General features: G+C 41.3%; 1 protein-coding gene across 2 annotated transcripts in view; it reads left to right on the top strand.

Moving 5' to 3' along the window:
* Positions 1–546: 546 nt before the first annotated feature.
* The window catches only part of METTL1 (methyltransferase 1, tRNA methylguanosine), a 40,569-nt gene continuing 17,206 nt past the window's right edge, over positions 547–23,909 (top strand). Inside the window, exons 1-6 of one of the 2 annotated variants that reach the window (XM_089692749.1) lie at positions 547–740; positions 1,203–1,366; positions 9,431–9,615; positions 10,697–10,810; positions 13,126–13,227; positions 13,315–16,573. In XM_089692749.1, the coding sequence (XP_089548875.1) occupies positions 547–740; positions 1,203–1,366; positions 9,431–9,615; positions 10,697–10,810; positions 13,126–13,227; positions 13,315–13,449 (894 nt within the window). In that variant the 3' untranslated portion in view covers positions 13,450–16,573. Of the gene's footprint in view, positions 741–1,202; positions 1,367–9,430; positions 9,616–10,696; positions 10,811–13,125; positions 13,228–13,314; positions 16,574–23,909 lie in introns of those variants that run through there. The other variant, XM_089692757.1, reaches the window with a different exon arrangement.

The raw sequence follows: 23,909 nt of genomic DNA, 5'->3' as shown, positions 1-23,909 counted from the left end.
CTCGCAACCCCATCGCAAACGCCTGCCAGGCGTTTGAGGAGCAGCACCATAGACTTGAATGGGAGGCTTCAACTCATCCTGACTCCACATGACACGTCGGTTTTGCCACGACGCAACACTATGGCTTCAGTGTGAACAGCACTGTGTGCTGCCATGTGCAGAATTTTCATAGGCGTTTGAGAAGAGTTAAAAATGCTTCCCAAACACCTGCTGACAAAGTTAGTGTCAACGGAGCCTTAGTGAATTGTTATTGCTAACATTGGTTCCAGGCAAGCTACACAATAACGGTCCCCTCTCACTGAATGTTCACTATAGTGTGCCTTAATCATGAAACTGTTCACATTTCTAGGAGAAAACCAATAAAAATGAGGAGCAGGAAATCATAAAGCGCAGACACACTGACTATTCAGTGTTTTTTTTACATGTTTATAGTAAGAAAATACATCCGTTACCGTGTTTGCCAGTTTTAAAGATGGCTGCTCTCAATCAAAGGTACCATGTAGCAGGGCAGCAAATCACAAGCTTCATAAAAGTCACGTGGTGGCAATGACGTGCGGTGTGCGCCGGGCATGGAGTGAGCCGCATTGTACCTGGTGTAGTGGTTGTTGTGCCATGTCTGAGGCTGAAGTGTCGCCTTGTGCTGCCATGGCACAGCCGGGGAGGGCAGTGTCCCTCCCTCAGAAGCGCTATTACAGGCAGAGAGCTCATTCTAACCCCATGGCCGATCACACCTTCCAGTAGTGAGTGGCACTTGGCACCTTTCCTTTACCACGATAGCAGGGCAAGGAGATCCCTTAGATCGGTTCTGCTGCAGAAAGACTAGGATGCCTGGAAAGGCAGGGAGAGGAGAGGACGTGCTGGAACCTGTAGTGCACCAGTCATTGTAATGGGCACCTTAGGCCAAATAAGGAGTTTATTTCTCATTCTGTGCCTAATACTATGGGGGTGGGGGCAACCTGATCAAGGTCCTGATTTTTCTATTTTTTCAGCATAATCTTTTATGCAGTTTAATGAGCTCAGATCAAGTCCTCCAGAGAGTAGACAGGATGACATTGCCATTTTATCCTGCATTCATCAACTAACCAATGAACATGGTCACTGGTGGTGGATCGGGCACTGTCAAGGGATGTTTGGTGAATGTCACATTTATTTGGTTTGTAAATAGGAACCTCAAAACCATGCTTTGCTTGTGTTTTTTGCAGCCCAGTGAAACCTGAGCAGATGGACTGGTCAGAATATTACCCTGAATATTTTAAGTCTTTATCATCTGATACCCGGCACGATGATGTAAAGGACATGGCAGAGAGGAAGGAAGAGCTTCAGGTGGAGTTTGCGGATGTTGGCTGTGGATATGGTGGATTATTAGGTATAGTGATACAGTTATACAAGCACATGGGTGTTATATGATATTCTGTGTATATGATTTATCACAGGGCTGAAAATTTCGAGTCTAGAACTGCTAGCCAGGTACAACCCTTACTTTTCACCAGTTGCCCCACCCAACCTTGCCCAGGTCCGCCTCCAACCCCACCCCTGGCCTGTCCCCCAACTTTGCCCCCAACCACGCGCCCTTAAAGCTTATGAAATTACACTTTTCTTTAGAATAAAGAGTCCAAAATATAAAAAACTGCAATTATAACATAGCTTTATTATGTCAATTTAAACATAACAGCAACAGCTTAATAGCAATAGGGTGCAATCAAAATATCAAGTTTTACAGCTTTAAACCTGTAGTAAACATTTTGTATTTTTTTTGTTTATCTCCTGTATCTTTAAAAAGAGACTTTAGTAACTAAAGTCTTTTAAAAGATGTAAGTTTAGTTTACAGAATTATATATAATATATAACATGTTTCTTTTATATCCTTGTATATAACTATATATTAGGTATGATATTATGTCTCTTTTATATATAATATTTTTCTTTTATATCCTTCTATATAATTAGATATTAGGTATATTATTATGGTTCTTTTTATATATAATTATATATAAAAGAGACATAATAATATGTCTCATGTCCCCCGCAGCGGGGAGAGCAGACCTCTCCGAAAGTCCCCCCCTCTGCGGTGGAGAGTGGGTATCTCCTCTCAGCGGAGGAGAGCGGACCTCTCCTGCACCTGTCCCCTCAGCGGCGCTGCCAGTGTAATGGCAGTGCCAAAGAAGAAGTCAGAAACTGGAACTCGGCTTCACAATGGAGCTTGGAGTGCAGCTGGAGCCGCTTCATCTGTGCTCGCCACACAAGGATTTCCCCTCCAATTTGGCCCTGATTTATCATATGCTAAAAAAAAATAATTCATTCCAATGTATAAAGCCTATGTGTGCGCAAGGTAACACTTCCAAGGAACAAATTACCGTATATACTCGCGTATAAGCCAAGTTTTTCAGCACATTTTTTGTGCTGAAAAACGGCCCCCTCGGCTTATACTCGAGTCAACGTCAAGAGGGGCGTGTACAGGGGTGGGCAGAGGGCTGCTGTCTCTTACCTGGCTCCCACGATGATCCATCCAGGAAGCGCTGCTCCTTCCATCACTCCGGCCACTCCCTCACTCCTGCCGCTTGGCTCCGCCTCCTCACCGGTGATTGGCCGCCAGAACTGTACACAGGCGGCCAATCACGGGCGAGGAGGCGGAGCCTATCGGACCCGCGAAAATCGAGTGAGGGAAAAGCCGGTAAGTGTGCAGTGCAGAGGTGCTGCTGCAACCACATATGCTGGCTGCAGCAGCACCATACTGCAACAGGGGTCAGCAAGTGTCATTGGTGTCAGTGGGAGGAATAGTGCCGCATCATTGGTGTCACTGATACTAATGATGGGGCATTATTCCTCCCACTGACACCAACGATGGGGCACTATTCCTCCCAGTGATACCAATGATGGGGCACTATTCCTCCCACTGACACCAATGATGGGGCACTATTCCTCCCACTGACACCAATGATGGGGCACTATTCCTCCCACTGACACCAATGATGGGGCACTATTCCTCCCACTGACACCAATGATGGGGCATTATTCCTCCCACTGACACCAATGATGGGGCACTATTCCTCCCACTGACACCAATGATGGGGCACTATTCCTCCCACTGACACCAATGATGGGGCACTATTCCTCCCACTGACACCAATGATGGGGCACTATTCCTCCCACTGACACCAATGATGGGGCACTATTCCTCCCACTGACACCAATGATGGGGCACTATTCCTCCCACTGACACCAATGATGGGGCACTATTCCTCCCACTGATACTAATGATGGGGCTTATACTCGAGTGAAAAGGACAGTTGAAAGATTATAAAACAAACCTTGAAAAGTGTTCATGCACACAGGACGTTAAAAAAACTCCCCTAGAAGTTGTCCTCTGGCAGCAGCGTTTTTGCAGAAAATACCTCTGATGCTGGTAACAGTATCTAACGCTTTTACAAGTGTTTAGGCACGTTTACAATTGTCAGGCGCTTGGGCGTTAATTCATTTAATTGGCCAGAATGATAATTTATTCTAGCCATTGAAATGAATTAGTGCTCGAGCGCTAACCGCAACTAACGTTTAGGCTCGTTTAGCCGCATCAAGAGTTTTTTTTTTTCCCTGCCAAAATGCTGCTGCTCATGGACGCAGCGGTCCTAGGTTTTTTTTCCTGTTGTTAAATGCTACTGTTACTAAAAGTCTATGTGTGCATGGACACATAGGATAACATAGATGGCTGTTTAGAAGCAGTAAAAAATAATTAAAAACCACCCGATGCCCCTAAAAGTGGCTGCAAAAATGCCCTGTGTGCGCATGAGGCATAAATGTGAGGTCTGCATGTTTAATAGCCTTCTATCTTGAATAAGAAAACATTTAGTTATGCCACTCTTGCCTAGGTGAGGATGTCACTGGACCTTCTTTCAGGATCCAGGGAGAGCTGAAGATCCAAATCCCCCATGATTGTGCTTCATCATAGTGCTGAAGTATCGTCTGGTGAGATTTGGGGTTTTTAGCCCAAAAATTTAGGGAATATGGTAAATATTTTTAAAAATTTTCTTCAATTTGTTTTAGGAGGTGGGGGCACTAACAAATAAGTGGACTGCCATTTTATTTACCTGGTATATCTCTGGGATAATCTCTTAGTGACTTGAAGCTGAGTTCCAGCTGCCCCACCAAAAAAATTAAAAGTCAGCAGCTACAAATACTGTAGCTGCTTATTTTTAATATTAGATCACTTGCCAGTCCAGGGATCCAGCGATGCCCTCACCCTGAGCCGATTCTTGGGTGCCTTGTGGCTTCACAACCGGTCTCCTACTGTTCATGCGTATACTGCACTTTGTGAATGGGCCACAGTCCTCTGGGACCTATGAATTGGCCCAGAGGGCTGGGGGGGGCGGTGTGAACTGCTAGCTCAGTTTGCTGCGGAAGTGGAAGCTTTTCAAAACCAGGCATTCGCTCCCCCCAAAAGGTGCCAAATGCAGCAGAGTGAGGGGGTGAGGAGGTAGATAAGTGGAGCTTCCACTTTTGGGTGGAACCCCACTTTACCTAAAAAGTTTCATCATGCAGTAATATGTGTAGCCTGTCCTATGTCCCAGATACACCAGACAGGAAGATTTCTGTGAAACATGCATCACTTTTTCCTTTACCAGAGAAGAGCTTTGAAGATGTAACCTGAACAACCAGACTGAAATCTTGTTTCATGATTTAAAGGTGAAGTTCATACATATATATAAAAAAAAATATTTTTTTAATATTTTTTTTTTGCACAGGAGCCTGCAAAGCATTCCACTCATTAGTGGAATGCAGGTACAATGTCAGGATCCAGCAAACTTCCTCCAGCTCTCTGCCTTTACCTCTGTATGCTGTATGAGCTGTTAGTTGGAAAGCTGGAGGAAGTGTCAATAGATTGAGTGTGCCGATTAGCACACCTGTATTTCATTGAGAACTACAAATCTGTCTGCTGTGGTGGCCCCGCACAGCCATGCTGGTTTTAGATTTGACAGCTGTGGTGGAGGGTTTCTTAGCAAAAAGTTATGCAGGCCATAGATGGGTCGAAAACCGGCCGTTTTTTTAACAAAAAAACGAAAAATCGGTCATTCAATAGGCCGATGTTACCACCAACAGTAAAAAAAATCGGCCGATTTTCGGCCGTCTACGGTCGGCATTTAATTACTTCGGTGCCCTGCAGAGAGCTCCGCTCTTATATTTGACATTATAGCGGTTACAACATTGTATCTATTTGTATCCATTTCGGATACAGATGTTTTTATTCGGATACAAATAGATACATTGCTGCAACCGCAATACTTTTTCATGTCAAATATAATAGCGGACTGGAATTCTTCTTCTTTTTGTTCTTTTTCTTGCAGGTCACGGCTCATGCGCAGACTTTTTATCGGTAAAAAGATCGGCCGATTTGCCCATCACTGCTGCGAAAATCGGCCAATCGGCAAAATCGGCCAATTTTTTTCCAACTTTACCGATCAAAAAATGTGCCAAAATCCAGAAAAACGGCCGACCAATTAACCCATTAACAGTGAGAAAATCGGCCGATTTTTTTTTTTTTTTTTTTGGCTGAAAAATCTGCTGATTTTTGACCCATCCATGGCCTGCAGGTGGAGTTATGCAGCCCATAGAGAGCTCCGCTATTATATTTGACATTAAAAAGTATAGCGGTTGCAACATTGTTCCTCCTCCTCCTCCCCCCCCCCTTGTGATAACAATAAAAGTGATTAAAAAAATTAAAGGGACAGTGTAAAAATTTAAAAAGTAGTAAAATAAAACATTTTTTTTAAAGCGCAAATTACCCCCCCACCTCTCCTCCATCCATGCTTGCATGCAAAGGTGAACACATGTAGGTTGCACGTGCATATATAAGTGGTGTTCACACCACACATGTGAGATATTGTGGCGAACATTATAGCGAGAACAATAATTCTAGCACCAGACCTCCTGTGTAACGCTAAACTGGTAACATGTAAAGGCTTTTAAAGTGTCTCCTATGGAGATTTTTAAGTAAGTTTGTTGCCATTCTGCAAGTGTGCACTGTTTTAAAATGTGACATGTTGGGTATCTACTGGGTATAACATCATCTCTTATTTTTTTACCAAACAATTGGGTATTATATTGTGCTTTTGTGCATTAAATTTAAATGCATTAAAAAAAAATAATAATAATTACATAACATAAAAAACTGCAACAACCACCAGTTTATTCTCAAGGACCTTTGCTTAAAAAATATATAATGTTTGAGGGTTCAGATTTTTAATTATAAACAAAGTGTCAGAATTTGCCTGGTCTTAAAGATTAAATTAAATGTGTCCATAAATCATCCTTCTATATTCTTCAACCTCCTGAAAATGTGCCAAACTTCAACGTCATGTATGTCCACCACCTGAGTATAATTCAGTCACCAGAAGTATGTGATCTTACTACTGTTTCAGGTCTCTTGTGCCTTTAGTGGGGTATCAACCCACAATTAGTTTGGTTCTTCCCCTGATTTACTGCTGTAACATCAATATCACATTGTACCCAGACAGCATGTAAAAAAAAAAAAAAAAAAGATATGCAGTGTTCCAAATAGTGTTATACCATTAAAAACATATTTTATATAAAATCATAAACAAAAACACCACTAAATTCACTCACATGTAATGGTGCAGCGGTCTGCATCGGTATGACAAGTGTGATTTGATTCAGCCACTGTGCTGTTGCAAACAAATGTATCACAGTTGAATCAATCGTCTCTCCACCCACCCAGTACCTGTCAGAATGGCAAGAGTAATAACAAAGGCATGCATGTATATTTGCAGCCAAAAAGTGCATTTATTATTATAATATATATAATATATACAGTATCTCACAGAAGTGAGTACACCCCTCACATTTTTGTAAATATTTTATTATATCTTTTCATGTGACAACACTGAAGAAATGACACTTTGCTACAATGTAAAGTAGTGAGCGTACAGCTTGTATAACAGTGTAAATTTGCTGTCCCCTCAAAATAACTCAACACACAGCCATTAATGTCTAAACTGCTGGCAACAAAAGTGAGTACACCCCTAAGTGAAGATGTCCAAATTGGGCCCAATTAGCCATTTTCCCTCCCCGGTGTCATGTGACTCTTTAGTGTTACAAGGTCTCAGGTGTGAATGGGAAGCAGGTGTGTTAAATTCGGTGTTATCACTCTCTCTCACGTTCTCATACTGGTCACTGGACTTTCAACATGACCCCTCATGGCAAAGAACTCTCTGAGGATCTGAAAAAAAGAATTGTTGCTCTACATAAAGATGGTCTAGGCTATAAGAAGATTGCCAAGACCCTGAAACTGAGCTGCAGCATGGTGGCCAAGACCATACAGTGGTTTAACAGGACAGGTTCTACTCAGAACAGGCCTTGCCATGGTCAACCAAAGAAGTTGAGTGCATGTGCTCAGCATCATATCCAGAGGTTGTTTTTGGGAAATAGACATATGAGTGCTGCCAGCATTGCTGCAGAGGTTCGAGGTGTGGGGGGTCAGCCTGTCAGTTCCCAGACCATACTCCGCACACTGCATCAAATTGGTCTGCATGGCTGTTGTCCCAGAAGGAAACCTCTCTAAAGATGATGCACCAGAAAGCCGGAAACAGTTTGCTGAAGACAAGCAGTCTAAGGACATGGATTACTGGAACCATATCCTGTGGTCTGATGAGACCAAGATAAACTTATTTGGTACAGATGGTGTCAAGCGTGTGTGGCAGCAACCAGGTGAAGGGTACAAAGATAAGTATGTCTTGCCTACAGTCAAGCATGGTGATGGGAGTGTCATGGTCTGGGGCTGCATGAGTGCTGCTGGCACTGGGGAGCTACAGTTCATTGAGGGAACCATGAATGCCAACATGTACTGTGACATACTGAAGCAGAGCATAATCCCCTCCCTTTGGAGACTGAGCCGCAGGGCAGTGTTACAACATAATGACCCCAAACACACCTCCAAGATGACCACTGCCTTGCTAAAGAAGCTGAGGGTAAAGGTGATGGACTGGCCAAGCATGTCTCCAGACATAAACCCTATTGAGCATCTGTGGGGCATCCTCAACAGAAGGTGGAGGAGCGCAAGGTCTCTAACATCCACCAGCTCCGTGATGTCGTCATGGAGGAGTGGAAGAGGACTGCAGTGGCAACCTGTGAAGCTCTGGTGAACTCCATGCCCAAGAGGGTTAAGGCAGTGCTGGAAAATAATGGTGGCCACACAAAATATTGACACTTTGGGCCCAATTTGGAAATTTTCACTTAGGGGTGTACTTACTTTTGTTGCCAGCAGTTTAGACATTAATGGCTGTGTGTTGAGTTATTTTGAGGGGACAACAAATTTACACTGTTATACAAGCTGTACACTCACTACTTTTGTAGCAAAGTGTCATTACTTCAGTGTTGTCACACCACATGAAAATATATAATATATTACAAAATAATATTTACAAAAATGTGAGGGGTGTACTCACTTCTGTGAGATACTGTGTGTAATATAAATATATATATATATATATATATATATATATATATATATATATATATATATATATATATATTTTTTTTTTTTTTTTTTTTTTTTTCTATAAACATATGAAACTGCAAAGTATTGCAGCCACAATCAGTAGATTGAGAGTGCATTGCTAGGCTTCAGCAGACTCTTCCTCCGGTTCTTTGTCTGTACCAAGGTGCATACAGTGTTACAGAACTGAAGGAAGTGCCCGTGGACTATGAGTGCACTGATTCCTTCACCCGTGTTCCATTGAGAAGACCATCTGCTGCGGTGGCAGACAGGACTTTGTTCTTTCAGAGATCTCTGCAAAAGAATGATGTGAGTTTGCAGGCTGAGGGCAGCATTTGGTTATGGGGTCCCGTTTGCACTATGTATGGGTGTAACATGGTCCAAAAGGTTGAGTCTGCTTTTAAGCCTACTGCATTTCATGCTCATAGAAAGTTTGCAGTGTTGATATTAGGAGAATGCTGGGGCATCTTAGGTGATTATAGTAGAGAACTAGCAAAAACAAGTAATCTGTGTTTTGCAGACCTTGTGCAGCCTGACCTGTCTTCTCCCTATGACGATGGCATGCAGTTTTTAGCACATTGCCATGCAGTGTCTTTGGGCACAGTACGACCCTTTTATTTATGGTCAACTTGCGTTTGTGGTTGTACCCGTCTGAGGAGTCTGCATTTTTATATTTTTCCTCCCTTTAACATATGTTTAATAAACGAGTTTCTATTTTGGTAGTCCTTGTACTAATATATTAATTTTGATACCAGAAAGGTCTCCAGTATGTACTAATGGTTTATGGATTATTAGTTGGAATGTGGGTCAGGATATTTGGACCATCACCAACACTGTTCACAATCTATAAGAAAGAAAGGTTATTTTAATAATTGTATGTTTCCGTGTAGTGCATTTACTAATAAATATGTGTAATTGCACTTGTAGTGGAACTGTCTCCGTTATTTCCAAATAAACTCATGCTTGGACTGGAGATACGTGTCAAGGTGTCCGACTATGTGCAAGACAGAATCAAGTCACTGAGAGCAAGTAATCCGGGTCACTACCAGAATATTGCCTGCATCAGAAGCAATGCTATGAAATACCTACCTAACTTCTTCAAAAAAGGACAGGTATCTAATATACAACATGAGCCTTTGGTGTTTTTTTTTTTTTTTTTTTAAAGTTTAATTCTTGGCCACATGAGTGCTATATAATCCATAGAAAGACATATTAACCTTAAAGTGAGTCTGTACTGTCAGACACAGAAAGTTTGATACTTGGAGAGTTTTAGCAATCTGGAATTAGTTTGCTGACTTTATGTAGAAAAGCACCCAGCTTGTTCACCCATGGTCTCCAACATGTATCAGCCAACCTGCAGTAGGTGACAGACCTGTCTTCATCCATCTGCTAATCTCTGGGTAGCTTGGGTCTGGCATAAAGTAAACTCGTGAGAATGAAATCTCTAACGTTATAAAATGATAATATAAAGAGAAATAGAACTCTGCAACATGTGTCCCAAGAAAACAGCCAAAGGACTAGTTACCAGTATTGCTTTTGGTCTCCCTGCAGCTGATCTTTCCTCTTTTTGATTTATGCCTTGTTCTGCTCTGTCTGTATGTGGCAGGGTTTTATCTTCATCGTTTGAGAGCCTCTAGGAAGAGAAAAGTGAGCAGCACAGCAGTGACAACTCTAAATTTCCTGAGACTAGCAGTCAGAGACAGCAGACAAATGGTACAATTATGGGGTTCTACTTTGTTCTATACAACATAGCAAATCTTCACGGTTTGAGTTCAGTTCCACTTTTTTTAGATATGCTCTTGGGACTGAGAGCTCCAAAGTCGTGGAGAAGCTGTATTATGCAAATCTTGACTTTAGCAAAGAAAGTCATGCTTAAGCCTACACCTCATTGTTGGGCAGCAAAGCCACCAATCACTCTTGAGGACTAACAGCCAGGTGTGGGAGGGTGTGGAATAGAGCTAGACTCTCTTATATTATCTAAAGATATGGAGAGGCACCCGTAGGGGGTCTGTATTAAGTCATTTTAACAGCTTTTTTTATGATAACATTTAATTTATTTAAACATGTCATTTGTACCTTTACTGTCTGGAAGCAAGCTTCCAAGACCCAGGGAATTACATTTTTGGTGCATCCTTTTTTTTTTTAACTTGTTTATATGGCTATAATGTATGTAAATATTTTCTTTTGTTGTAGCTGAGTAAGATGTTCTTCCTGTTTCCTGATCCTCACTTTAAGAAGACAAAGCATAAATGGAGGATTATTAGCTCCACGCTGCTAGCAGAATACGCATATATACTGCGAGTTGGGGTGAGTGAATTTGCATACGGCAGCATGTTTAAAGACTAGGTTTTTAGTCGTCTTTGTTACCTTCATCGGAGTCAATCTTGCCCAAAGGAACGGTTTCCTTTACAAAGGGATGTGGCTGCTGTAATTCATATGGCAGTGTCTGCTGCCAGAAAAAAATTGAGTTGGGCTGAATGCTTACCACCCACTTAGTCTTATAATGTTTTTTTTTTTTTTTTTAAAGAAAAACATACAGGTGGTGTAATCTCAAAAAGTGGGTACAAAGCCAACAGTGCAAGAATAACCTTTACATACAATCATATCATGCCCTGCATTAGAATCTGCTCCAATCATATTTATCGTAATAAACGTTATGGCATACAGAGAGATATTCAAATAAAGGGCAGATAAAAGGGAGCATTCACTAGACCCACAAAACTAAATGAGACCACCCCAGACATACTAAATAATAATCGGAGTAGTTTTGCCCAAAATGGGGCTATCTCCCCAAAAAAATATAGGTGAGGACAAAAAAGAGGGAAGAGAGAAAAAAAGGGGGGAAAGACACAACCCAAAATAAAAAGGGAAAGAGAAATGCACAGGAAGAGAAAGTAGCAAGGGAAAATGCGGAAGAATGAAGGGAACTGTGTTATATCTGAGTGACAGTGTGATAGAGGTCTAGTCTCAAATATCCACAGTGGGCCAGTGGGTTAAAGTGGAGCAGAATGGTTAGTGACCTTAGGCGTCCATGAGGTCTCTACACTTGAGGGAACATTAAATTCAAGGCTTCCTCTTATTGGTTGGGGTGGAGATTGTGACATTATTCATTTGCCTCTCCACCTCTGCTAATCAGAGGATGCCCTGTATTCATTGCTAAAAATATAAGGCTTTCTCCGAATGGCTGAGAAGCATTCAGCCCAACTTGCATTTGTTCCAGCAGCAGAAAGGAAGTCTCTCAAGATGCTACTGGAGCACAATAATGCATACTGTATGTAGCTGATGCTGTCCTGGAAGATGAGTTGGGAAAACAGTTACCTGGTAACTCAGTTTCCAGGAATTTTTTAGGACAGCAGGGATTCCTTCCTTATATATTGTTTTTTATTGTGTCATTATGTTGTTCCATCAGTTACTTTTGGTTCTTGCTTAATACTGAAGAGACTAGGTGACTATGTACTTTTTTTTTGATTGTGGATATGTTTCCTGTTGGTGGTTAGCTGAGCCTCTCCTTCTCATGTGCTGTCTTTTTTTTTTTTTGTAAATAACTCACAAATGGACACAAATTTGAAAAAAAAAATAGCATTTTGGTTATTTTATACTTCTGATAACTCCTGATACTTCTGAAAACTATAAGATTAAAAATATATATATTTGTTTAATATTTTAATTTTTGTGATGCTTTGATTCTTTGTCTGTGCATCCATTGTTATTTTGCAGGCTGGAGAAGTATGTTTATTAACAAACTTCTCCAGCCTGCGTGTGAATACCATGTTTGGTTGTTATGGATCATATGATCAAGAGCCATGCTGACCGGTTCTTGTCAGTGACAGGGTAGTTTAAAAACTAGGAGTGTGCAAAAGTGTATGCTCATAGTTCAGTTTTGCAATGTAAATCAATGTTCTTATGTCACAGGAAACTGTGTCTAAGAATGTTGATTTATAGATTTTGGGAGTCTGGACTTCAAGGTAAATCATCAGACCATTGACAGTAGAGTTTATTAACGCCAAAATCATCGGGACTACGATGACAGCTATTTCCAGCACAACCCCATTGAACAGACATGGCGCAATCATATGTTTACTATGCTGTCAGTTCACACCACAGTGTTGCTGTGGTGTGTGCTGAAAAAAGTACCACATGCAATACTTTTTTCAGTGCAAGTGGTTGCAATGCGAACCTCCGCAACTACAATGCAGCTGAACTTGAACTAGACTAGAACTTGAGACATTTCAGTAAAGTTTTGTGAGGAGTAAACAGTGTGATGCACTGGGATTATTACACCAGTGTCTGTGTATTCAGCACAGCTCACTGGTGAGAACAAGTCCTTAAAAGAAGATTTATTTCCTAAAACAAGACACCGTAATGTGCCTGCTACTATATTAGTCAGAAAAACTCTGCTTTAGATTTTTTACTGTTTTTTACACTTTACTGTTGGGGTCTAACTTCTGGGCTAAGCCCTATCTTACAACAATCCTCTACCAGTAATAGCATGTTGGTAATCATTTGGACAGTGTGAGCGTTTAACTCATTAGGAAAATGAAGCAATGAATCTTCTGTTTATCTTTCAAAGCTTTGGTAATATTGTGCCATAGTGTAATAATAGTGACAAATATACTTTGCAGGGGTTGGTATATACAATCACAGATGTAGAAGAAGTTCATGAATGGATGGTGAAACACTTCACAGAGCATCCACTGTTTGAGCGGGTCTCAAAAGAACAATTGGTAAGATGTTTAACTTTGACCTGAAAATAGACTATTTTATTGGATGTTTGCTTTTTTAACTCTGAGCCTCAAATGTTGTGTCCATAGGCAGACGACATCATCATAGACAAATTGGGTACATCTACAGAAGAAGGAAAGAAAGTTCAGCGTAATAAAGGACAAAACTTCCTGGCTGTATTTCAGCGGGTAGAAAACAGGACATTCAGAAATAAAGAAATGTAATTTTTACATGCGTTAGCTGGATATGTGTCAAAACATCAATCTGCAATTATTTGGCAGCATTCGATAAGAAGGCAGATCTCTAAAGACATTCTAAAGTGAAGAGTCTGGGATTTGGCATCAATGTTAGGCATTATTCATCTTCTGGGAACCGAGTTGTTGTACATCATTCTCTCTAAAGCTGTGAAGCATTCGTTTTTGTTCTTGAGCAGCTAAGGTCTGTTTAATGATTAAGTGGTAGGAATAAGGCAAAATGAGAAGTTCCAGAAAAGGAATTATGAAATGCTACTGGGCAGAATGGCTTTTGTGTACGAGAGTATGATTTATCTGGTTGTTTCTTTTTATGTTTTACTATACAGTGTTCTAGATATACTTGACAGGAGAATCCAAGCTTACCAGACTTAAGCTTTTTTTTTTTTTTTTTTATACTGTTTTTAACTTTTGGTAGGTTTGTTAAGTTAGATATTGGCAGGGAAGATTTTCTCTAAGGTAGAGTCCCACTGACACCCAGAATATTTTAATTTTAATATAATATTTTGAGCCAAACATCACTTCTGGAAAGCTGAACTCCAGTTAAATATGGAAAATGTACAATGCATGTAGTTTGTTTATTAGAAAGTTATTAAATGTTTTTTAACCACTTGCCCTCCAGAGGAATTACCCTCCTTCCTGACCAGGCCATTTTTATGCGTTACGGCTCTGCGTTACTTTAACTGACAATTGCGTGGTCGTGCAACACTGCACCCAAATTAAAATTACATCCTTTTTTTCCCCACGAATAGAGCTTTCTTTTGGTGGTATTTGATTGCAATTTTGAGAAAGAAAAACAATATTTTTGACGTTTTGCTATTAAACATGTCCAGTAAAAAAATTTTTTTCATAAATTTAGGCCAAAATGTATTATGCGACATGTCCTTGCTAAAAAAAAAATCCCAATCCCAAAATTGATTGGTTTGCGTAAAAGTTATAGCATTTACAAATGGTGCTATATATACTGGCATTTTTTTTTTCATTTTTACTAGTAATGGCGGCGATCAGCGAATTATAGTGGGACTGTGTCGGACATTCTGACACTGGGGGGGAACTGACTTGATGTCATTGACATTCCAGTGCTAGCACTTACACTGTACTAATGGCACTGGGCAGAAAGAGGTTAATGTGTGGGGCGATCAAAGGATTAATTGTGTGCTGTGTTAGTGTTTTCAACTGTAAGCACACTGCTTTGTATGGCTCTGCTATGCTATGCAGATGCTCAGCAGCAGGCGGCTTCCAGGGAGGTAGGGGACTTGCGGACGCTCAGCAGCAGGCAGCTTCCAGGGACAAAGCGGTCAGCAGGCAGGATGGCTTCCCAGGGACCCAGCAATCAGCAGACAGGGCGGCTTCCCAGGGCCCCCCAGCGATCGGCAGACAGGACGGCTTCCCAGGGGCCAACGATCAGCAGACAAGACGGCTTCCCAGGGGCCCAATGATCAGCAGACAGGGCGGCTACCCAGGGACGATCAGCCGATAGCGACACAGCGGGCTTCTGCAGGTAGGGACACGGCAGGGGCTCGGCAGAGTCTTGGTGGTGTGGGGTCTGTGCTTGGGATGGTTCTGACATTTGGGGAAGGCTCATGCAGAGCGCTCAGCGGGGATGGCTGCGGAGGCCCGGTGCCCACCCGGACCTCCCCTGACAGCGAGGGCCCCAGGGACAGTAGCGGGAGGAAGAGCTGTGGGGTCTGACCTTTGAGGAGGGGGGCTCACGCAGAGCGCCCAGCGGGCATGGCTGGGGAGGCCCGGACCTCCCACAACAGCAGTGGCGGTGGGCCGAACGAGAGTGGCCAGACAGCGCAGGAGGAAGAGATCGACCGGCTCTCGCGCCGGCCTTTTAAAGCTTCCCGGATGCTTCCTGGTTGCAACGGTCGGCGCAGAGCTGCGTTGCCGGGGCAACGAAGCACGCCCCCTTGACTCGGGCCGCGCTGAGGGAGCGCGGCCTTTGTCTCCGGTGGGCGCAGAGCGCGGGCACAAGGCCGTGCCTGCCGGGGGCGCGGAGACACCTTGGAGGCCTGCCGCTCGGGTCTCTTTGCGGGGGGTCCCCTCCCCCATCCTGCACAGCCTAGCTTCTGAGGCTGTGTAGGATGAGGACGTGGCAAGGGGGGAGAGGGTGAAGGCACACCGTGACAGTTATGTATTTGGCTAGAGTTCTGCTTTAACCACAAGCCTACAGGGCACTTATACCCCCTTCCTGCCCAGGCCAATTTCCAGCTTTCAGTGCTGTCACACTTTGAATGACAATTGCGCGGTCATGCAACACTGTACCCATATGAAATTTTTAGCATTTATTTGAGACAGATAGAGCTTTCTTTTGGTGGTATTTAATCACCTCTGGGATTTTTATTTTGAAAAAAAAAAGTTTTTTCTTAGTTTCTGTTATACAATTTTGTAAATAAGTGATTTTTCTCCTTCACTGATGTGCGCTAATGAGGCTGCAGTGATGGGCACTGATAGGCTGCACTGATGAGGAGGCACTGGTAGGTTGCACTGATGGGCATTGACAAGCATCACTGATGGGCACTGAAAGGCAGCACTGATACATGACACTGATACGTGGCACTGATGGGCGGCTCTGACTGGCACTAATGCGCACTGATAGGCGACACTGGCACTGATAGGTGGCACTGATTGGCATTGATAGGTGGCACTGGTGGGTGACATTGAAAGGCAGCTCAGATGGGCACTGATATGTGGCATTGATGTGCACTGGTATGCACTGATATGTGGCACTGATGGGCACTAGCACGTGGCACTGATGGGCACTGGCACGTGGCACTGATAAGCACTGACAGGTGGCACTTCAAGGTCCTGGAGTGGCCTAGCCAGTCTCCAGATCTCAACCCCATAGAGGAAGTTGAAAGTCTGTGTTGCCCAGCGATAGCCCCAAAACATCACTGCAATAGAGGAGATCTGCATGGAGGAATGGGCCAACATACCAGCAACAGTGTGTGCCAACCTTGTGAAGACTTACAGGAAACGTTTCACCTCTGTCATTGCCAACAAAGGATATATAACAAAGTATTGAGATGAACTTTTGATATTGACCAAATACTTATTTTCCACCATAATTTACAAATAAATTCTTTCCAAATCAGCCAATGTGATTGTCTGGATTTTTTTTCTCATTTTGTCTCTCATAGTTGAGGTCTACCTATGATGCCAATTACAGGCCTCTCTCATCTTTTTAAGTGGGAGAACTTGCACAATTGGTGACTGACTAAATACTTTTTTGCCCCACTGTAGCTTGCACTTGGCATTCCAGTTTATCCCAGAATTGTTTAATAGGGTTAAAGTCAATGCTGTGCAGGACATTGCAGTTTGTCCACATCAAACTCATGAAGGCATGTCTGTGTCCTGTGTATTTCAGAGGAGCAGTCATGCTGGAACAGAAAAGAGCTTGTCTCAACTGTTGACACAAAGCTGGAAACTCACAGTTGTATAAAATGTCTTTTTTTTTCTGTGCTGTAGCAGTATAGCAGAACTGAGTTCACAAAGTGATGGTTTGCTGTGTATGGGGGGGGCGGATTTTGAAATTGTAATTGTACCCTGAAAAATGTACCTTGTTTAGAATTTCTCCTGGAAAATAGCAGTGCACTTTCTGGTATGTTATGGTACCTAGGCATTGTTGTGCCTACAGCCCGATAGCGGTTTGTCTTGCATTGTGAGATCTAAGGCAATGCTGCCTCTGACTGCTAGTCTTGGGATTTGGGGTAAAATGTGGTGATGTCGCTATTGTGCGTCTCACTCTTCTTCTTGCTGGAGGCTCTGAAAGGAGGAAGCAAAAGCTCTGCAGAACAAGGCTTGGTAAGTCGGTAATGGGGTGGGATCAGTTGCAGGGAGCCAACAGGCAACACTGGTGATTAGTCCTTTGCTTGCCTTTTTTGGGCACAGCTTACATAGTTCAGTGCCATTTTTAATAGTGGCCATCACAGGAAATTTCGGAACTCATTTGGAGGGGTGTCTACATACGTTCGGCCACATAGTGTAGGTGTGATGGTGTATTCTGACACATGTCTTTGCTAAACAAAATCCCAATAAGTGTATATTAATTGTACTGATGGGCTGCATGTTTGAATCAAACATGGGCCGTTCGTGTGTTTGTTCTTTTTTCAAGGCACTGTATGTCCACGGTATTGACTACTTAGTGTATTTGTCTAGAGTGCAGCTATAACTCTAAATCAAAACTTTATACCCGTACCCCTACCCAAGTTATCACACTATTATATGCTCGCTCAAAGAAAACTATTATATCTGAATGACCTGGCATTGCTTTCTTTTTTTTTTTCTTTCTCTCTTGCTTTGCCAACTCTTGGTCTTTCTAAAATGGAGCATGGCAGGGCTGCGTCTGTTGCCGTAGGTGGGGAGTTTTAAACAGTGATAATTTTTACTCAGTATGAGAAATCTCTCATTACTGGTATATGAAACATTTGAACAAAATTAACACTTTTTAGCATTTTAGTTCCAGGGTACTATAGCCTAGCATGCTGTTCAGAAGTCCAAGAATGGAATCTTGCATCTGCGGTACAGTGATTCCAAAGACCACCTATGGGGTTACTTTTCTTTCTATTATCCTCTAACAGGTTTGCTTATGGAATATACAAAAGTATTAGAGTTAATGTTTTCCTATATACTGTAGTTTGACTATAAATAACCAGAAAATCAGTTGGCATATATTGTAACTTGAATTTATGTATAAAGTCTGTCACTTTTATATTTTTCTCTTCTTTTTTTTTTTTTTTTTTTTTTTTTTTATATCTCATTTTTAATATGAGCATTTCAAGATATGGTTTGTTAGATTCATTTTGAGTTATGAATTATAAGTAATTATTTTTATCAGTTGTATTTTGTTATTTTACTGTGTGTGTGTATTATATTGTAAAATATATTATACCCCACACAATAAAATGTTTCAAATTACTTAAATATTGACAGTAGAGATATTTATATTTTTAAAATAATTCTTCAGCTGAAGAGTCCATTCACACTTGTGCAACTTGCCATGCAACCTTGGGGTCCAAACTTACATGACAAGTCCCACCCCATGTTTCCCAATGAGTATCATTCAAATCTGTGATTTCAAGTCGCAGCGACTTGAAAGTAGTTTACCTTGGTACAACGTTTTATGCGACTTTAGCCCAGTGAAAGTAAAGTCGGATCAAAGTTTCACCACAGGTGTGAATGGAGCCAGAATAAAATATCAGATTTGCCAAGCCAGCAAATGTATTTCAATCTTTTCTTTTAGTCGTATGAAAAAAATGAAATAGGAATTTAGGTTCTGATGGATAATGTAAACTCTTCCTTAATCATTTATCAAAGGACACAGATTTGACATTCATGACTGCTTAAGTTATGTGGCCACCTTCAGGTAAATATATGCTGGCTAAAAAAAGGCAGCAATCCCTGTCCAGGCATAAGCCATCACAGTTTAGCTAAGCTGAATGTTCTTTCATGATGAATGTGCCTACAGATGTCTTTCCAAAGATTTTTTTTTAAGAGTTAGTCCCCAATTTCCTGGTCTGTTCCTAACACCCCTGATGGGGTGGAGGAGAGGGTCAACTAGATTGGTCACTGCAGCCTAATGACCAAGAGGGACTATGCCTGGACCCTGCACACAAGAGTGGCAAAAGGACAATGGGCTGGGCTCCCAAATCCCTCTGAGGTAGACAGAACCCCTGCAGTGGCTTCCTAAAGGGTCAAATTAGTTCTGAATCCCTGCTTGATATTTCCACTTTTTAAAGGGTACAATCCTCCACTTTTATGTCAAGGGAGGAATTTTCTGCAGCTATGTCTTGGTTGTGTGAATAGTTTTCAGGGGTTCTCTCTGGTTTGGAATGCCTTGGATGCAAATGTGAACATTCTATTTTCCTTACCTTTGATGGTGGATGAAGCATTGGAGGAAACTTATTGTGATGAGGAAAATGGAGGAAGCTGTTGAGGATCAGGAATCCTCTATGGATGAGTCCTCCCAGGGAGGCATCTTTGGGTCCTGGGCTAGTTCAGACACACAGGATGACAGTGGACTATTTTTAATCCTTGTGCTGCTAGCATTAGTAAATGGATAGGAATGTATATCATATTTACTTGTTTTAAACTTTTTCTTTTAGCATTTTTCCAGTTACTTACTGGTTTCCATGCCTAGGAAAATTGTCATACATCCCAGCAATCTTCAGGGGGGAGGGAGGGTTCTCAGCTTAGCCAATGCCTGAGCTAAGTGTAAATGGATTCCAGGAAGTAAATGCTACATGAATCATCTGCCCTTACTCAAGATGGCCACTGCCAGAAGTGCCAGGGGGTGTTTTTCAAGATAATTTCTCAGCAAAATAAAGCATGGAAACATGGATGGATGGGTGTGTATGCTTTGAATATTAACAATGAATTAAATAGTATTTTTGGTTTGTGGTGCTCAGATGCAGCACAGTTCCACTTTAAAGTCTCAGTTCTAGGGTATCAGACCCAGAAGTTTCTGCTGTTTTGTCAACTCCTAGAAGATTTTCCAAGGGTCTTGAGTTTTTCAGATGCCTCGGAAAATTCCATATGGCATCTTTCAAGTGTGGGCACTATGTCTGTCCACACGGGAAGGAACATATCGCTCAAGTGTTGGTAGGCCAAACCTCTCTGTAAGAAGTAAATGAAAGGCTGCCCCATCACGGCGAACAACTGTGGACCATTCTTGCAAACCTTATCCTGGATGAAACTGTGGATAAATGCACACTAAGCAAAAGCCTACATCCCATATCCATAAAGAACTGGACCTGCAAGTCCCTTCACAGTAAAGGGACACCCTCACTCGTTCTGGTGGTCTTGCAACAACCTGGGTTCAGGAAGTTACAGACTGCTAAAGCTGCAGTTTTGCTGCTTTCCCCATCCATGTTTTATGCATTCAAAGGATATCTACAGGTCCACAAAAATGGGATTTTCTTTGCATCCCACATTTGAAAGGTGAACTTACTCTTTAATTGGATTTTGTGAACATGTCGATATGTTGAATTTAAGTGGTTACATGGACTCTACATGGTGCTTTGCTCATAGACATATTCGACTTTAAAAGTGAAAAAGTCAGGTTGACTCAAGACTGTGCCCTATCATTTTGAAACCGCTATATTTCCTTACAAAATGTATGCATGCCTTTTTTTCCCCCTAGGATTTTTTTTGCTGGTCCAGAGACATCATCTGTCCTTTCTTGTTTCCAGCAGCACCTTTTTACAGTGCATAACGGGTCTCGCACACGAAAGCAGTTTCTGTGCAGCAGTACTGTGGTACTAAGCTGGTGGGATGATTTACCTCTAGAGCAGTCTTTCTCAACCAAGGTTCCTCCAGAGGTTGCTAGAGTTTCCTTGAGCAATGAGAAATATCTACATCTCAAATAGGTAGCTAAAAATATCACTGTTGTCCATAGTTATCTACAAGGGGGAGGATCTTCCCAATCATCACAAATATAAGGAACATTCTTTTCAGTGACTGTCCTACTAATGTACCATGAACTTTAGAAATGGTAAGTATCATCAGGGGTTCCCTTAGACCGGAAAAAAATTTCAAGGAATCCTCCATGTTTAACCAGCTCCTGCCCAGTCTATAGCACAATTACGTCCAGGCGGGACTTTTGTTGATCCCGGTGGATGTCATATTATGTCCCCCCGGATCGCAGCTCAGGCAGGCTGCGGCATGATCTGTCACCAACTGTGTCCATTGGACACAGCTGATGACTGATCAGTGTCCCGTTCTGCTACCAGTACCATATGACCAATGTCCCATGACAAAGGTAAACAATGGATGCCTTCCTTGCCATGCCATCCATTGTGTACAATTCTGTTGCTAGCTGTGATTGGTCACAGTGATCACATGATACAGACTGGGCAAATCACAGCCCATCTGTGTCATGTGATTAGCTATGGCCAATCACAACAAAAACAAGCCGAATCAATTTCATTCTGTAAAAAGCTTGCTTATAGCAATGAAACACATTGCTATAAGCAATCATAATGTGTTAAAAAAAAAAAAAATTACTGATCACTTCTCCAGAGTAGTACAATTTTACTATGATAACATTTATATTGCTCTGGCCACAGTGTGTGGGGAAAAAATGTGGAAAAAAATGTAATAAAAAATTGAAATAAAATCATTACGTACTGTCATCAGTCAGTGTCCCTGATCACCACCAAACCAGTTATACGATGACGCTGTACTAAACTGGTGTCGGTGTGAAAAAAAAAAAAATTGTGAAACCTTTTTTCATTTCTTCATTTTCCAAACAATTATGACACAAAAATTACAGCTTCAAAAAACTTGCCATGGTTCTCATTAACTATCTTGGACAGTCTACTTTCCAATAAGGGGTAATTTTGGGGATATCTGTACTGTCCTGACATTTTTGGGCCGCAAAAATTAGATAGGCCAGCAGTACATCCAGGATTAATTGCTTTTTCAGATGTATATTACGATAGTTTGTGGACTCTATAATTTTCCTATAGATTAATATACACTGCTTTGGGTTATTTTCACCAATGAAATATAACTGAATACATTTTGGCCTAAATTTAAGAACAATTATGTATTTGCTAAATTTTATAGCAGATACAAGAAAAATATGGGGTTTTTTTTCAAAATGTTTGATCTTTTTTATTTGGCAAAAAAATGAAACACCCTAGTGGTGAATAAATGCAAAATGGGTATGACTTTTTACTATGTGCTAAAATAAACATTAAACAAATTTTACTGTTTGAAACATAGCCTTCATTGTGAAAGCATACAAGCTCTTATTTTAAGGGTCAGATATCATATCAGACAGATCTATTATGAAAAACATATAACTGCTTTCATTGCACATTTTGGGAGTTCCCACTGAAATCCCACTTTTTTTCAATTCTGGCAGATTGATACATTTAATGGTTCTACTGGTAAAGCAAATAGAAGTGGTCACATCAGGCAGGCGTATTTTGGTGTCATTAGAGTTAATGAAAGGAATTTCTTCTCCATATGGGATCTTTAGAATGGCCCTTGAGGAAGAATAAAGTAATCTAAAAGGTTGCAGGAAAGGGCCTATCAATCCCATTACCCATACAGTGGGATATATCAAAGTCCTCCTCAGCATCAGGGCTGAGAAGAGCTGATGAGATTTTATTATAGTTTGCCCTAGCTATCAAAAAAAGCTCATCTGGCATTATTACCAGCATATCTCTTCAGATTTTAACTTGCTCTAGGTAAGAATAATTGAATATAGGTAACACAAGATCAAGAGGCACTGAAAAGAGTTTTGTGAACATTTTATAAATGTATGTATTATGTGGTCCTTATTGTAGCTTTCGTAAGAGTTTGGTTGTCTAAATCGATGGAAACCTTTACACCTGTGGCCCCCTTCAGACACTGTTTTCTTCTGTGGACTCCCTATCCAGTTTCCCTAATTGGTGAAAAAGAATACACATCTGGCATTTAGTTAGAATATATGTTTTTTTTAAAATCTAGTAATCTAGAGTTCAGTATGCAATTACATAAAGCATTTTACTCTAATTGAGCACTCACACCCACACGGGTTGAACTGGATGGACTGATGTCTTTATTCAACCTTACCAACTATAATTTATTGCTCAATTAATGTGACCCTTAAAATGTATGTAAACCCCAACAGTGAACTTATTTGTTCGTTTTTAACTTTTTAAGTGTTCTTGCATAGCAAGGAACACTTATTGTTATCTCACATATATATTCTTATTCTTATTATAGCCATATTTGCCATGCTAACTCCTCCCACAGTTTTTACACTACAAAGACAAGTAATATATCAAAACGTGCGGATTGTTCCCGATCGGATTGCTATTACTTTGTGGAACGTTTCGCCGAATCGTTCACGAAATATCGCGGTTTTTGTGGCAAAATTTTCCCATAGGAATGCATTGAGCAACTAGAGTGAGAAATGACAAAGCTACAGGGTGGAAGGAAAAATCAGAACATGATTTGTAAACTGCCATCACTCTGTCATTTTCAAGCCCACCTACACATATCTTATATCAAAACGTTCAGCTAACCCTGCTGTCACTAAAAATGTTCACGGCTAGGACATACTCCTGATAGTTTTCACAATATGACCATTTGTTTGCACCTCACCCCTCCCATTGACTTTCATTGAAACTTCACTCACAGAGACCTGAAATGTTAAGGGACGTTTTTAAACTGCGACTGTGCCTTCATTTTTAATATTGCAGAGACATACTATATATCAAAATTTAGGTCTGTTTCTTGTGATTGTCACAATATAAACCTTTTCACGGTAGCATTTATACTTTTAAAACTACAAGCGTTTGAAGATGGCAATCGCCAGTGAATTTGGCAAGTTTCAGCAGTGTGGTTAGAACAGAGCTTCTCACACACCTGTGACTGACTGAGTCACAGGTGCAAGCAAAGGTCACTCAGGGGGCAGCTGAGTCACATTAGAGTGA

The sequence above is a fragment of the Staurois parvus genome, unplaced genomic scaffold (assembly GCF_062004578.1).
Source record: "Staurois parvus isolate SC_StPar_1 unplaced genomic scaffold, SC_StPar_1.0 ptg000023l, whole genome shotgun sequence".
In the NCBI taxonomy this organism is placed as follows: domain Eukaryota; kingdom Metazoa; phylum Chordata; class Amphibia; order Anura; family Ranidae; genus Staurois; species Staurois parvus.
Note: the sequence above shows the minus strand (reverse complement) of the source record. Positions and strands in the feature narration are given on the sequence as shown.